Source organism: Engystomops pustulosus, chromosome 11, assembly GCF_040894005.1.
Source record: "Engystomops pustulosus chromosome 11, aEngPut4.maternal, whole genome shotgun sequence".
Classification (NCBI taxonomy): Eukaryota; Metazoa; Chordata; class Amphibia; order Anura; family Leptodactylidae; genus Engystomops; species Engystomops pustulosus.
In genome coordinates, this window is record NC_092421.1 from 56,835,991 (window position 1) to 56,852,903 (window position 16,913).

General features: G+C 43.4%; 1 protein-coding gene across 2 annotated transcripts in view; it reads right to left on the bottom strand.

The window, feature by feature from the left end:
• Positions 1-794: 794 nt before the first annotated feature.
• FBXW4 (F-box and WD repeat domain containing 4) overlaps positions 795-16,913 on the bottom strand; it is a 109,081-nt gene continuing 92,962 nt past the window's right edge. Inside the window, exons 7-9 of one of the 2 annotated variants that reach the window (XM_072131361.1) lie at positions 8,098-8,238; positions 3,431-3,572; positions 795-2,596 (exon numbers count right to left, since the gene is read on the bottom strand). In XM_072131361.1, coding sequence (XP_071987462.1) covers positions 2,459-2,596; positions 3,431-3,572; positions 8,098-8,238 — 421 coding nt within the window. In that variant the 3' untranslated portion in view covers positions 795-2,458. Of the gene's footprint in view, positions 2,597-3,430; positions 3,573-7,830; positions 8,024-8,097; positions 8,239-16,913 lie in introns of those variants that run through there. The other variant, XM_072131362.1, reaches the window with a different exon arrangement.

Genomic DNA, 16,913 nt, shown 5'->3' on the forward strand with positions numbered 1-16,913 from the left:
CCTGTCCCTGTGTTAATAAAAATAAATAGGGGACCACTGTCTAGCCCATTAACCTCCTAACGCTCCATGATGTACATATACGTCGTGGAGCGTTAACAAAAATGTGAAGAGGTCTCAAGGACTGAGCCCTCTTCTTGCAGACATGTGGTTTGCATAATCCAGCAAACACTTACCGATAGCACCCTCAATTGGTTAATAGCCGCTGACATCATTGTTTTAATCGACTCAGAGAGCACCACATGACACAGCCATGACAGCATTGGGTCTTATTTCTGTAGATCTGTTACAATGTGCCAGCGACAGACACATTGGGGGTTATTTATTGTTGGTTTTTGGTGTAAAAAAAAAGGCGTAAAAAATGTGAGGTTTTTTGGGACTTTTCACAGTCTCCTCTTTCACCTCTTCATTAATAAGGTGTAAACATAGAACTAATCCTAGTGCAGAGCCAGATACACAACTTCATGTCTCATAGTTACTCTATTTCCCTGCTGTTGTATGTGCTGGGACATTTTATGCATTTTGAGACTTTTTTTGGGACTTTTTGAAAGATAAATCCCAGACAGATAATAGACCATAAGAACATTTATTAAAGGGCCAAAGCCCCTTTAATGAATCTGATGGGTAGTGGAGATCCAATAACCGACATAGAACTGTCCCAAGCAGCCGCCTAATGATAAATAAATCCCATTCCCTTTAAAAACCAAAGCAGTACGATCAAACACTGACATTTAGTGCAAATACACAAGGGAGGAGACCTAGACAAGTCAGGGAAGCCAAAAATAACAATCAAGACACTTGGAAGAAAATCAGTTTTTATTTAAAAAGAAGAAAATCTCTTTGTCATATAGATATTTCCATATATAATCATCAGATTCATGTTACCATATACTCTTCATATCACACACAGAACCCCATAGTGTGGAGCGTTCCTACAAGGATCACAGGGGCCTTCTACATAATAATGATCCCAGCGACATCAATGCAGCTTGTGAAGGAGCCGCGTGTGATCCGGACCTCCCATGTATATGGACCATATGTGTTCTAGGACATACATGTTCCCTATAATTCTGGAGTAAGATCTATGTTTGTGCCTCTTCTACCTTGTTCATGTAATTTATGCATAAATTGACAACTGGGTGTTACAGGGAGGGTCTTCCCCTCTTTGGGAAGGTTAATGGTAACACCCATCTGTCAAATTATACTCAAATTTTCTGCTGAAATAGCTGAGGAAATAAGCTCCAGAAATGCATTAAAAACTGCAAGTATAAGATTTCTGCTTGCTGACACTGAATAGGAACACGTATTATACATTCACATGATGAAAATCCTTCTTGAATAAAACCAATTCACCAAGCTGCCGGGCTGGTCTCAATGTATCAGTCTTAACGTGAACCTGTGACCAGGAATGTCATTTTTTTAAGCTTATGACAGATTCCAATAGACTATGCTATGCTGATTTTAAAAAAATGCCTTTGTCAGCATTCTGAATAATTTCAGTACTCTCTAAAATTTTATTTCATTTGTCTAACTGCCAGCAGCATGTGGTGAGTCCATGGGGACAGGACAGCAGCCTGTGTCTCCCTATCCACCTCCCACCATTGTCTGCTTAAAGGGCATCTACCACCAGTATGAATGACTGTATGCAAATGAGCCTGAGGGGCTCCATGCTCCATAGGTGTTAATGGAGCCTGGAGCATCTGAGGCTTATTTGCATACAGTCCTTCATTCTGGTTGTAGATGCCCTTTAATGCACACGAAAGGAAGTGTGGAGGAGGATAGGAGACACAGGCTACTGCAGCTGCACTCCCCCAACCCCTCCAGCACCATATTCTGCCGACAGGGAGCCAAATAATGTGAAATAAAGTTTAATAAACTACTGAAATGATTCAGAATGCTGACAAAGGCATTTTTAAGCCATCCGCTTAGCACAGGCTATTGGAACCAGCTAAAAATGACATTCCTGCAGCCTACGTCCAGAGAAAGACGTGTGCATTAACGAGTTACAGGACTGAACCTCAAATTACTGAGCTCAGCAAGTCTGTTCAGTTCAGAAATTCTAGGTTGAGTCCGGGTAATCCAGCAAGTGCGGGAACAAACTCACTTCTAGACTCCAGTCTCCAGGCCCAGCAGCTGTGTGAGCAAGACTAGGACATAAGGGGGTATCAGACCCAGTGTGAATCAAGAAAATTTCTATTAACAGAGATTTCGTCATGTTGGTTAGTCTTCTGGTGTGAACCACGATAAATGTGGTGGAGACTCATGGCCGTGCTGGGGGGGGGGGGGAAACCAAAAAAAAAACAAAGCTCCCCTTGTTTATTGGGTACGTGAGGAGCCTTCTATAAGAACACAGGACGCTGTATACAGAAGGCACCTGGGTGCTCTGCATATACCATTAAGGCTCTTTCAACATGGAATTTCTTTGTGTAGGTTAAAAAGGTCAAAGCCAAGTTCCTGAGGACTACAAGGCTGTGACCTGGCTGCTGGAGACAGTGAAATCCAGGCGGTGCAATGATGTAGCCAGGGCGGCGTAGAGGTGACACGTATTGAATCGAAGGCTGTACACCGGGCTGCTGGTGGGAGATGACAACGAGTAGGACTGGAAGATATATAGAGAAAAAATTATACCAAAATATTCCATACACATGGGGTAACCTAGAAAAACGGGATTCGGATACAAGGGGTCAAAGACTGTGTAAAGAACATAGGTCTATTCTCTGAATATTGGCTGTATCAGGTCACTACAACCAAACTCCTATTTATGTGAATGGGAGCAGATCTGCAGTGCCCTGACATGACCACTACACAGTGTGTGGAGCCATCTTGCAACATCCACTGTGCTGGAGGCAACAAAGAACAGACAATCAGGGGGAAAAGATGTGCCGAGTATCAGAACCTGACCTATCTGATATTGGTGAGATAAGAATAAGTCATCAATATGAACAACCCAGAAAACCCCTTTACATGTTCACAATTTCTGACCAGATTATAAAATTAAAGTACCCACAAGCCTCTGCTGTGGTCTTCAGTGAACTTCTACTTAGAATACTAAGTAGGTTACCTAAAATCAGTGGTGCAACATTCATGAGGCGAGGTGAGCCTCTTGCCTCAGGCAGCACAATCTACAGCAAGATAGGGGGCAGCATCAGGGTGCGGTCATCTGCTATAAGGCAGGACCTGACACCTAAATAGTGTCTCTTCACACCCAAAGTCAGCATAAGTGTGAGACACTGCATAGAGAACCCATTCACTAAAAATGAACCTGATATATTACTTCTGGGCAGGACGGAGGGGGCGCATTCTAAGTCGCTCGCCTCAGGCAGCAGAGAGTTAGGTTCTCCCCCGCCTACAATGTATGATATTATAACAGATACTACGTCAAGCAGGATTTATGCCTTGTTTTAGATACATACAACAGAGAGAGGGATCTTACCTGTAAACACCTATTCATTCTTCTGTCCCACAATCTGACGACACCGTAGTACGATGACCCGCTGGAGATCATGTAGTTCCCGTCGCTCTGTATGCAGTACAGGGCGCTGTCATGGGGCTCCTCCCACTCGCCGACACATCTCCTGAACAAACGGGAAAAATATGGAAACTTGTAATGTATTGACCGCAGATGCTGTCTTTGCTTATAATATAATATCACCGATAGGGTTGACACATGTGGAACCCTGGCACAAAATTCTTCTAGCCTTTTTATTTGTAAAACATTTCAGGGGCGGCCACTTTCTCCTTGTATTTGCGTCTGTTCATCCTGCACCAGTCTATACAACAAAGACTCAGTATAAATGTTATATATCACATACAATGTGTGTTACAATATAGTCCTCTGTGAATACAAGACCTATCGCCCGCCAATACACTATATCCTTATGCATATATACAGGGTCAGTGTAAAGTAGAAATAACCCAGGTGCAATGGATCCTCAGTACAGGCACTGACCCCCCCCCCCCCAGCACTTTGAGGGGGACACATTCCACACGGAGGGAACTTACTGTATCGATGATTATATTTCCTTCACTCTTACTCTAGGTCAAGCGCAGCTGAGAAGCAGGAAATCCCTTAGTACCCTTTGTGTGCCGATCAATAGTGTTTTAAGCAGCATCTCATTGCAGGAGGGAAACGTTCCATTGGCTCTGTACCACAGGGTCTCTAAGCGAGGATGATATCTCACATCGCACCTCACAGCATCCACTTCCTAAAGGAAATCTTCTCCTAAAGGACAATTACACATGGACCCAGGCACCGTGACAGTGGTAATCTTCTTATATTTATTATCTAGGGCCTCATTCCTTCTAAAATATAAAATAATGATAATATATCTATGGGACTCCTTTGGGTGTTACCAGAGCCCCTCCATGCTGTAGCTTCACAGGTTGTTACACTGTCCCCCCTTACCTTCTGCTCCCCCAGCACTTCCCCCTCCACCCACCTTATGCAATCTCAATGCAGCAGAGGATGTTTCAGCACAGTGGGAGGGAGTGGTGCTCTATACAGTGTAACTGGCTGCGAATCTGCAATACGGAAGGGTTCTGGTAACGACAAAGCTCAGAGACCTTCAGACTGATTAGCATAATTGTAGATTATAGAAGGAAGGAGACCATGGATAACAAATATTAGATTACCACAGTCACTGTGCCTGGATGCATGAGTAATGTCCCTGGTTTATTCGTGCTGAATTCTGACAGTAGATTTCCTTTATTTCGTGACTTTCTGTTATTACTAGTGAAACAAAATAATTTAGTTTCACTTTTGTGTTAATTTGAACACTGGTGGGATTCAGTCCGGCTTCTCCCTGGTAACGCTCCCGCAGGCTATATCCTCATTAAACTCAACCCAACAAGATATTTCCTGAGCAGGTGGTGGCCATGAGAAGAGATATGATGACCAATAGCATCTTAGCAGAGAAGTTCTGTAGCCTAAGGTCCATCACCAAGATCTAGCCCAGGCCAACAATGTCTGGATACCACCAACTCTTGGTGGCAGAAAACCTCTGTGTTGATTATTCTATGTTGTGTTTTCTCCTGTTGTCCACATGTCTACTAAAATGGGGTTTTCCCGGAATTACCATTGACTGCCTATAGTTGACCGGTGGGGAGGGCGACATCTTTTGGGTGCCATATAAATCAGTCTACAATCAGTTGACTTGATCAGTGCACCCGTAACTCCCAGTGACAATTTGGCAGACAAATACTAGGACCTTGTGCCCTAGTTGAGGTCCTATTTGGAGATTTACTGTGGACCCCAAACCCTTCCATTATTTCCTGTAGACATCAACCACCAATGTAAAATCTTATTCTCTGAACCAGAACCAGACTCCAGTTTTTATGAGAAAGTTGGGGACCTAAAGTTCCAGGCTCCTACACCAATAGCATTAAAAAAAAAAAAAAAAACTTGTAAGCTTTGGTGTGAATATTCTGCTATAATAGGGCTAAAAAAAAATCAAAAGCTGAGAAGATGTGAAACAACACCCCTGCTGCTACAATTGTTCTGGGGTACCAGAGCCCCCCAGCTGTGATCTGTACATTAGATAAGGTGGGGTGCGAGTATCTGACATTACCTATGAATGTTTAGTGTTCTACAGGGATCTGCATTAATAAATTATAATAGGATGGCATCACTTTCACTCGTCTGACATCTTGTCTATCCCAATAAGTGAAAAGCAGGAAGACCAATTAGTATCTGGCAGAAAAGACCCATGGCTGAAAGATAATCAATTCTATGGAGACCCGACCTGTCCTTCTCCCATTAATGTAGGACGCTGACAGTAAACAAAGTGTTCCCCTTGACCTTATGTGCAGTCACACTGACTCTGTGCTAAGTGGTAATGTACCCAATCAATAGCTGCGAGCTGCTGGATGCTGCACACTGCTGGCCGCCAGCGCTGCTCATATATATTATACACCCAGGATAGACCGCCCAGAGCATCTGCCTCAAGAAAGGAAAACTTCACCAGCAATTGCTATGGCATTAGACGGATTAAATGAGCTAAATCTTTTTTAAATTTCTGTATTGTATTAGGATTTATTTATGGCGCTTTACGCTTTAAAATTCTGCTCAATCGCAGAGAGAGATAGAGAACACAGTGCGTTGTGGGGGGCTCTGACGATACACTAGGCAAAGGATAATTGGTAATTAAAAGTTGGTACAACCCCTTTAAAGGGAACCGGTCATCAGCTCTTTTTCTGGCTCCCCCAAGTCCCCATAGACAATAGTGTGCACATCAGGTTCCCTTCAGAACTCAGCAGTCTGTCCGAAGTAGATGGATGTAGCCACACAATTGTGATCGACTCTCCACTCCCTAACGTACATTTTCAAGATAAAAGCTGTGAAACACATTAATCAGACATTTGGGATATTCCATGTCCTTGATGAGAGTCCCCCTTTTAAGAGCTCACTTTAGACATCTAAAAACCAAATTCAATAATTAAAAAAAAAAGGTCTGCAGGATTCTCATTAGCGCCCTCTTGTGGTGGCTACAGTCAGCCAGAATTTCATTCAAGAGAACATACCAACAGAAATCCTATGAAGGTAGATCTGATAGTAGGTTCCTTATAACCGAAACCCTAATAATCTAAACCCTAATCTCACTTAACTAATCCTATGATAGTTTTTAAGCAAACTTTATCTAGCTAATATGCAAATTATCAGCAGAGGCTAATGGTGCGTGGAGTAGCTGCTCCAGGGAGCAAAGGCTCTACACTACTACTACTGTGTGACACTACTGGACAGTGTGCATGCAAATTTTTACATTTTCTTTTCAATTTTACAATGACAATGATCTTAAAAGTAACTTGTAATCAATCCGTGAGGAGATTACTAATAAAGATCCTGTTCAATAAAATGAAAGTAGCCCAAGAAAGAATAAGTGTTCTCAGCATGTAGCAGTACGGAAACTGGACGTGTCAGCTGCACTTAGGCCCCAACAATGAAGATCCCCCGTGGCGCCTCGCCAACGCCCGTAATTAAAAGTTATTTTAAAATTATTTTCTAATTGCAGTGGGAGTGTGATTCCTCATTCCTCGGATGCCTCTGACTCCCTCATCTGTTTCTCAGACCTCGGATGGTGTGATAATATAAATGTTACGGTTATTAATAAATTCATCTTCTGCAACTTTGTACATCGTAAGTGCAAACTGAAACATTATTAAATTTGGCTGCAGAGAGAGATACAAAGCAGAGTGGAGGTCTCAGGAGGCATCCTAGTCACCACACGTGTGGGCCTAGGAGGAATCCGTGTAATCAAACTGTCTATAGCAGTGGTGGCGAACCTATGGCACGGGTGCCAGAGGTGGCACTCAGAGCCCTCTCTTTGGGCACCCGTGGCATAACCCCAACACAGAGTTCGCCAGACAGGACTCAAGGCCTCCTGCAATACCAGGCAGCCCAGGACCCTAGAAGGAAGCTACAATGATAATCCAAACTTCTTCTCCTTATTTCTACTGTATTGGTGTCCTCAGGGGCCTATACAATTTAAACCTGTGACAGAGCAGGGAGTAATAGATTACTGCTTATATTGTTGAATTGGCACTTTGCAAAAAATATGTGGGTTTCAGTTGTAGTTTGGGCACTCGGCATCTAAAAGGTTTGCCATCACTGGTCTATAGTTTAGGAACTCTTAGATCCACAAAAATTCTTATATTTGTTATCCATGGCCTCAACTTTTGAAATCATTCTAACAAGCCTCTAGGGCTCGGGTGGGGTAACCAGAGCCACTCTGTGCTGTAGCTTCACAGGTTGTTACACTGTCTACCCCCTGCTCCATCAGCACTTCACCTCTTGTCTGCAGTGGGATGGGGGGGGGGGGAGGGGGTTCCTGCACAGTGTACCAGTCTGTGAGGCTACAGCAATAGGGGCTTCTGTTGAGGACTCCTCTGGCTCGGTAGCATCAATTTAAAAGTTGATTTTAGAAGGAGGGCCGCCTCGGATAACAAATATAAGAAGATTACCACAGTCACAGTGCCTGGATGTATGAGTAATGTCCCTGGTTTATCAAGCTTGATTTTGATGGTAAATTTCCTTTAAGAAAATAATGAAATTAAGTTAGTTTCATGCAAATATATTCAGGTATCATCCAAATTCACCAAATTTACCTGAAGCTTGTTCTTAAATCCCAGCATCGAATGTATGTATCATAGCCGCAGGACAGCAGAATTGAGGGAGTTTCATAGAAGACATCCAAAACGCCAGCACCTCTTTTGAAGTCCGTCCCAAGGCAGTTCATGAGCTCTCCACTGAAATTAGACAAGGTAGAGATATTACTTCTGTGTACAGTACAGGCGGTCCCCTACTTAAGAACACTCGACTTACATACGACCCCTAGTTACAAACGGACCTCTGGATATCAGTAATTTATTGTGCTTTAGTCCTAGGCTACAATAAACAGCTATAACAGTTATCAGATGTGTCTGTAGTGAAGAGTTATTGTTAATCCTGATTCTTATGACAATCCAACATTTTTAAAATCCAATTGTCACAGAGACCAAAAAAATTCTGTCTGGGATTACAATGATAAAATATAAACTGCCTGTATCTGCATATGGATTACTCGGAGAAATTGAACAAGGGGTTACGGATCGGGAAGACGACCAACCAGAAGTTCACTCTTCTTGTAGTAGAATGGAATCTGACATGAGATTCATGCGTTGGTCCAAAGTTCTGAGAGCTTAAAGAAAATCCTCACCCAATCCATCCACCCCTACGTTCAAACTTTTATAGTATGACCCTTCATGGTGAATGGAAGTGGAGGTACATGGAAGAAGATGCTCACCTAAGCAGCGTCTTTCCAGTCTTCTACCCACATGGTAAATATGACTTTGCCTTTCAGATACAGATATGGAATATTGGTCACTGTAACAACAATATGTTCTACTGCTTAGTGTAGATTATGGTCAATGTTAGAAGAGACGTATTGGCTTCGACAAGTTGAATGTCCAAATAAATAGAGCAGGAAAATGTTCATCACCAGCTAATCTAATCTCACCATGGGCCATAAATCAATATCACCAGAGAATACATTTTCCTTTCTCGGATACTGGAAAGGCCAGTAATATTTATTAAACCAGATGCCTATATGTCTCATCTTTGGAACATATGCTTCTCATACTGAAAGGCTGTCTCCATCCTCCGCGCTGGTCCCTGAAGCAGGTGTCTGAGGCAGCTATCCAACTTTATGTTTTTTAGGCAGCAACATTGCATATTAAAATGTGTATTTGCTCCAATACACTCTAGAACCTGCTGACGCTTGGACTCCCCAAGTAGAATTCGGCCATTGCTCAGGTTACATTGTTACATGTACAATATTTAGAAGAACAAACTATTTTATATCAGAACTCTTATCTAGTTATTGATCCTATTCTCTCCATATATCATAATGGGCAGTTGTACTGTAAGTATCACATACTGCCGATTCATTCTAATCAACTCTCACAGTAGTAAATACACTTAAACTTATCACCTCCCCCAAAATTCAATAAAAACAATATTTTAGGGGGTAGGCCCCCTTCTTTAGTGGTTTGTTGTAGAAGAGGGGCTAAATACCTATTGGCTGGGGGTAGTACCAGGCACAAGCTTCATGGGTGCGAGTATGGCAGGCAGTAAGCTGACCTTGTGCCATGATAGGTTGTACGCATCCTACACATCGACAAGGAGTAGTCTTGTCGAAAGAGTTTCTAAGTAAAGTGCATAGGGATGGGGCATGACTGGTATGTTCTTCTTGGCTCTTCTTACCCCTGAGGTAATGAGTTTTACCAAGAGTAGTCTTATAGGGGTATTCTCAATCTATGGTTGATATGCCAGAAATATTTCGTGTTCATTAAAATTTTATTAGGGTTATCGACAATGGTACAATCAGTGGTGTCCAAGACAATGGTGTTCAACTTTTGTTCTGCGCTATGTAAAAGTCATTCTTTTAGGCTGCAACTCGAATCATGTTCAGTTTAACCGAATTATTGGAGCTGTCCAAGAATTTGGATTCTATCCTCAAGATGATCCATCAGTCTCTGATCGGCCCTCGAACTCTGGATGATCCATGAGTCTCTGATCGGCCCTCGATCTCTGGATGATCCATCAGTCTCTGATCGGCCCTCGATCTCTCAATGATACATAAGTCTCCGATCGGCCCTCAATGTCTATGTACAGTAGTTTCTGGCCACTCAAACAGAGCCAATTCTAGCCAGCCCTGGACATAAGGTCCCCTGACTGATAAGAGATTGGTAGCCTATCCCGAGGATAAATCATCAAATAAAATTCCTGGAAAACCCTTTTAATAAATGTAGTTTACATATATTTTAGAAACTCACAAGACAGTTCATATTTGACTTCTTTTGAGTGGATCCAATACTACATAAATAATTACAGGTCCTTAGGAGCTTCACCATCCACTATTCTACAACAACTTAAAAGCCTCAAGTAATAAAAATAAGTAGCCACTTCAATGTATTGTAGTTGACTGGTTCTTTACAATCGGCTCTTGTGAAGGGCATTATTTTGGAGTGCGTTACCATTCATTACAATATGCTGGAATGTATCAGCTGGGTAATCTCATCTGCCCATTATTAGCACTGCACAGTTACTACCAAAAACTAATCATGGCCGGGTAATCCCTGGGAACAGCGTCTAAATGACCTGCTTAGGGGAAAATGAAGCCAAATAACGCAATATCATAATCTTCTACTTTGTTCGATAATTTAACTGCTCCTCTTGTCCGCCGCACAATGGGACGAAAGCACCTGCTCTTTAAGTAAGTTACAAGCGATATACATTAAGTCGAGAGAATGGGATCTGACATGAGATTCATGCGTCGGACTCCATTATTTTGTCACTCTCTGCTCCTTGATCCGGTGTCACAGATCTGAGGCACCATCTGTAATCTGGGCTAAAACCTTGTTGGGGGATAAAGACCACACAAAAGGAGAAATAGAGTCCTAGGAGATGTTAAAATAAGTAAACACCTTTGTGTCAGCGAAATAGCTGATAAAGCAGATTAGCGTCTGGTGCGCTGGAGTTCCCAGATCAGAAGGCCAAGTCCTGTACGATCTTTGTAGCCAGCACGCTTCTGTGATCACAGCCCTGGCGGCATGCTGAGGCCGGCCCGTTTCCCCCAGTGGCTCTCCAAAGAGCAGATTATGTAGAATAACAATTTCATTGTCGCTGTGTAATTCCCTCCGTGACCGTGACTGTGGGCAACAACATCGACCCTTGATGCCTCGTCCCTATCAACCATTTACACCGGCTTGACAGCCCTAGCAACAGCCTCCCATGAGATCATCATGGACAAGCTTTAGCATCAAGTGCATGGACTAATCCCCCAAACCTCAACACAGGGGGTTCTAGTTATTGGACTTTAGACTTTCTCAGGGCACTGGACGTGTCGTTATCGGCTTTCAAGTGTATCTTTAATTTGTAACTACACTTAGTTTTTGATACATTGAACTGACCAAAATGTCAAAATTTATTTATTTTAAATAAAGTGATTCTTTTTGCCACTCAACAATGGGATGTTGCTGAGGTTAAGTGTAGATCATATTGGAAATCAAAGTTTGGTTCCTGTCCTCTCTACACAATGCCATAGGTCTGCTGGGTTGATCGCACAGGCTAAAAACATTGCAGAGGGCAGGAGTCCTTGCATCATATAGATATATGATGCGAGGACTCACTGCCTGCCAAACTGCTATTGTAACAACTGTATCCTGTACCGGTGCTGCAGTTGCTGCAGATATCAGATAAGGAGCCCTAGATGGATAATTCTGTATAATTCAAGGACTCCTGTCCTGTCCGGTTCAATGTGTTCAGTCTTAGTGATCGGACCAAGTCACAGTCCATTGAGCTGAACACATTTGTTTGTTAAAAAGGAGCTTGAGGGGTTAAAAAGTTCTCCTCAAACCTTTATTATTTATTTAATAATTTCATGGTGCTGTACAATCAATAAGGGGTTCACATGCATAAAAGACAAGAACAAAGCTGAAATCTCAAACAAGTAAAAGGAGGACCCACAGTCTATATGACTTTTAGAGGCATCTTGAGCCTCGGCTGTGCCTTGTACACGAGATCCAGTCTCTTCTCGTGACGCGTCTATTTTAGTATCCTCTATGGAATTATTGAGCATTTTTTCTTAAAACTCGATGTAAGGCTACATTCAGACAAACGGGAGAGGAGGAGGGGGTGCCTACCCCTCTCCATATAGATACACGGTGCCATATTAGGGGGAAAGTTAGGACATGCCCCATCTTTTCCCTGGGTACGCAACTGTGCAGCACTGCACAGTTCCATTTGATCCTTGCTGGCCTATAGGGGGCTCATATATACGGCGGCCGTATATATATGAACCATACATTATATTCGGGAGCCTGGCACTGCCTTTGCACTGGGGCCCATCAGCTTCTAGTTACGCCACTGCTTTTAGGATGGCTGCAAGGAACGTGCTCAAGCTGTGGAGACGATCCTGTATGTTGAATGGATTCCACGGAATGAACAATTTGTGCAGGACTGGTAGAAATATGATGCAAGGACTCCCTCTGTCGGCTAAATTCCTGCTCTGGCACGGTAACAGTTCTGACACTTCCATCTCTACAGTTCGGCTTGCAGACAGGGAGTCCTTGCATCATATTTTTGAAAGTCCTGTGCAATGTGTTCGGTCCGTGGGATCCAACCAACATATAGATCCATTTCCATGAGTTGAAGGCATTCATGAGCAGCTGGTCTAAGGCCAAGGAAGGTGGCATATGTAGGCGAGGCAACAAGAACCCAAATTTAATGGCCAAATACCGTGTACATATTCCTGAAAGTGCCTACAGAATCTATAAGGAGGGGGGGGGACTATGTATTGTCATATAGGCTTTTAGAGGCTAAGAGAGATGGGTTCCTCCTCAAAAGTGCTGGAATTCTTACGTAATTTGCATAATGACATAACTATAGTAGCGCTAATCTAAAGCTTCTAAATACAGAAAATAGGTAAATCTCAGCCCAGAGCACGGGGAGACACAATGACGAACATCAGCCGGCGTTATACACGTAGCAAAGAGATGTAGTGTCTAAGAAAAGCTGTCTAGGGGGTTATTTACATCGAGGGTTTGATGTTCCCAACGATAGGAAAGGAGCAGTAGCGCTACCCTGTGACCAAGCCCTTATCTCCCCCAGTCATCCTACATCTTATACAGCGCTAGATGAAACATCAACACAGATTAAAAGCCAAATTTGTCAGGAGTTTAACTTCAAAAGAAAAGCCCTCACCGTCATTCCTTACCTTTAGACATCTCCTGAAGGTAGGAGACCACCACAAAGACAACAATGAGGCTGAGCCTACAATAACATTTCTGTCATTCCATCCACAACTCACAAGAGACAGAAAAATGTGTCCTATACCTGGGATCATCACATATATAGGCACGCTATATACAGGCCCGGGGTCACAGGGAATATTCTCACAAAACTCAGAAATAACACAATATCAAAACCAAGTAATAACAAAAATGAACCTGTCAGTCTGGCTCCACACAGGACACTATGGGTAATCTGCTCAGCTCCTCCTGCTCTATAACATGCTGCCTGCATACAGGACACTATGGGTAATCTGCTCAGTTCCTCCTGCTCTATAACATGCTGCCTGCATACAGGACACTATGGGTAATCTGCTCAGCTCCTCCTGCTCTATAAAGCGCTCCCTAAAGACAGGACCCTATGTACAATCTGTTCAGCTCCTCCTGCTCTATAACATGCTGCCTGCATACAGGACACTATGGGTAATCTGCTCAGCTCCTCCTGCTCTATAACATGCTGCCTGCATACAGGACACTATGGGTAATCTGCTCAGCTCCTCCTGCTCTATAAAGCGCTCCCTAAAGACAGGACCCTATGTACAATCTGTTCAGTTCCTCCTGCTCTATAACATGCTGCCTGCATACAGGACACTATGGGTAATCTGCTCAGCTCCTCCTGCTCTATAACATGCTGCCTGCATACAGGACACTATGGGTAATCTGCTCAGCTCTTCCTGCTCTATAAAGCGCTCCCTAAAGACAGGACCCTATGTACAATCTGCTCAGCTCCTCCTGCTCTATAACATGCTGCCTGCATACAGGACACTATGGGTAATCTGCTCAGCTCTTCCTGCTCTATAAAGCGCTCCCTAAAGACAGGACCCTATGTACAATCTGCTCAGCTCCTCCTGCTCTATAACATGCTGCCTGCATACAGGACACTATGGGTAATCTGCTCAGCTCCTCCTGCTCTATAACATGCTGCCTGCATACAGGACACTATGGGTAATCTGCTCAGCTCTTCCTGCTCTATAAAGCGCTCCCTAAAGACAGGACCCTATGTACAATCTGCTCAGCTCCTCCTGCTCTATAACATGCTGCCTGCATACAGGACACTATGGGTAATCTGCTCAGCTCTTCCTGCTCTATAAAGCGCTCCCTAAAGACAGGACCCTATGTACAATCTGCTCAGCTCCTCCTGCTCTATAACATGCTGCCTGCATACAGGACACTATGGGTAATCTGCTCAGCTCCTCCTGCTCTATAAAGCGCTCCCTAAAGACAGGACACTATGTACAATCTGCTCAGCTCCTCCTGCTCTATAACATCCTGGCTGCAGACAGGACACTATGTACAATCTGCTCATCCTGCTCTATAACATGATGCCTATATGTATATATATCACACATACACACTATAGACCAAGCAAATGAATTACTGTACTTTACTGCTTGGACACATATAGTCATCCCAAAAGACAAAGGCCCTATAAAACATCACTTAAATTGTATTAAATCTAAAACCTAACAAAAATATTTGTTGTATGACACACATGTGATACTGTACTATCTGCCTTGATTCATTGGTCTCTTATAGAGCGTCACACACCGGCCCCTCACTTGTAATATACGGGGCCTCAGAGAGTCTCTTCTATGAGCGGAGGCATCCTTAATCTGATCAGCTAATAGTTCATTTACCCCTTGTGAATCGCAGCCCCCCTGTCACACAACAAGAAGTGGTCTTGTCTTGTGAGGTCCTCTGCTCTTAATAACACCCGAGACACTTTCAAGTGGTATATTCATTACCGGATAATGAAAAGAGCTCCCTCCGCAGTTTTGTTATTGTACCACTCCATTCATTAGAAAAACATCTGCTCGGGGCTCTCCAATATTACCAAATTTACCCCCCTGATCCCCCTTCCCCTGAGCATCCGCTAATGAGTCTAGAACACACTGAAGAGCTCTTGTCTGCTTCAATCTGGGCAAGAAATGTACGTTTTGTTTGTTTGTTTATTTTATATTATGGCAGATGAAAGGGACGGAGGGGGGGGGGGTGTGAGAACGGCTTGGCACTTGTAGGGCGCGGGCATGCCAGCGTGCAGGGTGAGGGTGGTAGGAGTAGAGCCAGCATTATCTAGTTACTAATGCCTCCCTGCTTCTGGATGAAGTGGAGCCTCTGGCAAGTCGGGGATGTGACCATTTGTATCAAATGTTTGTTTTCTTACTTCCAATAGATAAGAGGCCACAAAATAAGGATAAGAGTAAATACTTTTCATAAATTTCAATAAACCAGGATAGTCAGGAGAGGAGATAGGTCTTCTTAAAGGTGTTGTACAAAGCTCGCAAGTCATTACCTAGCCTAACAGGACAATGGATAACTATGTGAAGGTCCAAGTGCTGGGCTCCCATCAGTCACTGAAATGGACCTTCAGCAATCTGGAAAACAGGGGTCCAGTTCTCACTAATGTGTGTCCTGCTTATCCGTATGCGATAGTATGATAGTATGCGAGTGTCAGAAATTGCAGAAGATAGGGCTTGGCCATCACCGGCAGAGTGAACGCGAGTCCCCGAGATAGCCGAGTGCTGCGCCCCTATATTTTCTACACTCCTATACTATTGAATGGAGTAGCAGGGCACGTAATCAACCTGCCACTCCATCTATTCAGGGCCTGGTTATGCAGATCTGCAGTTCTTGTGATGGTTGGGGTGTTCCAGCAGTCAGATCTTCACCGATCAGCTCATCACCCATCTTATTGATAAGGGATTACTTCCTTACTTGGTACAAACTACTGTATCCCCCTCATGGCCATATCTATTGTCCCAATAGCCAAACCAGATCCCCCTGTTCTGGTGATCTTGGGGGTGTTCCCTTACACATTCTGATCAGATGAGCCATAATTGAACAGTGTAGGAATACAACCGGGTAACAAGGTAATGAATACAGTAACACCCACTTGTAAATTCATTCAGATATTTCCGAGAGGCACAAACTATGCAGTGTTTTAAAGAAATAGTTCAATAAATGGTTTTGGCCGTGATTTTTGAAAACAGAGATGATGACAATGGCTAGAAAAGTTTACATAGACGATAGGAGATGTTTCTTAAAGGAGTATTCCGGTCACAAGGAGTTTCGATCCTGTGCAAAGAAGATACCTGGCTGTTTGGTGGGGGGAGGTCTCATCAGCCAACTGAATGAAGAGGTAGATTGAGCATGAACTTGGATGCTCCATTATGGCACAGAAGTAGCAGAGTCCTGTGCTCTTCTATCTCCTTTCCTGCCGTAGGAGTGGGAAGTAAGTTCTCCTTACGGAGACTGCACATTAAGGCCACCATGTAGAGAAGACTAAAGCTGCAGGCACATGAGCGAACAGCTTCTCTCTTCTTGGGGTACAAAGGACCCCCGTTCTTATAATCGGTCGGTCTGGATAAAGAAGCACAGGCTGAGTGTTACATGCCCCATCCTTTGCTTTTGGAGGAGATAAGCCACTGCCAGCTCCTTAGCTTGAATGTACAAGTGGAGGCTCGTGAGGAATAGCACACGCTCTGTTAAAGATTTATCACCAACTTTTGGCTTCAAAGCCGAATGTGGTAAACTGTGAATTGTAGTATCTTCTTATACTTTATCTCTTGTTATAACGCACTACTGATACAAAA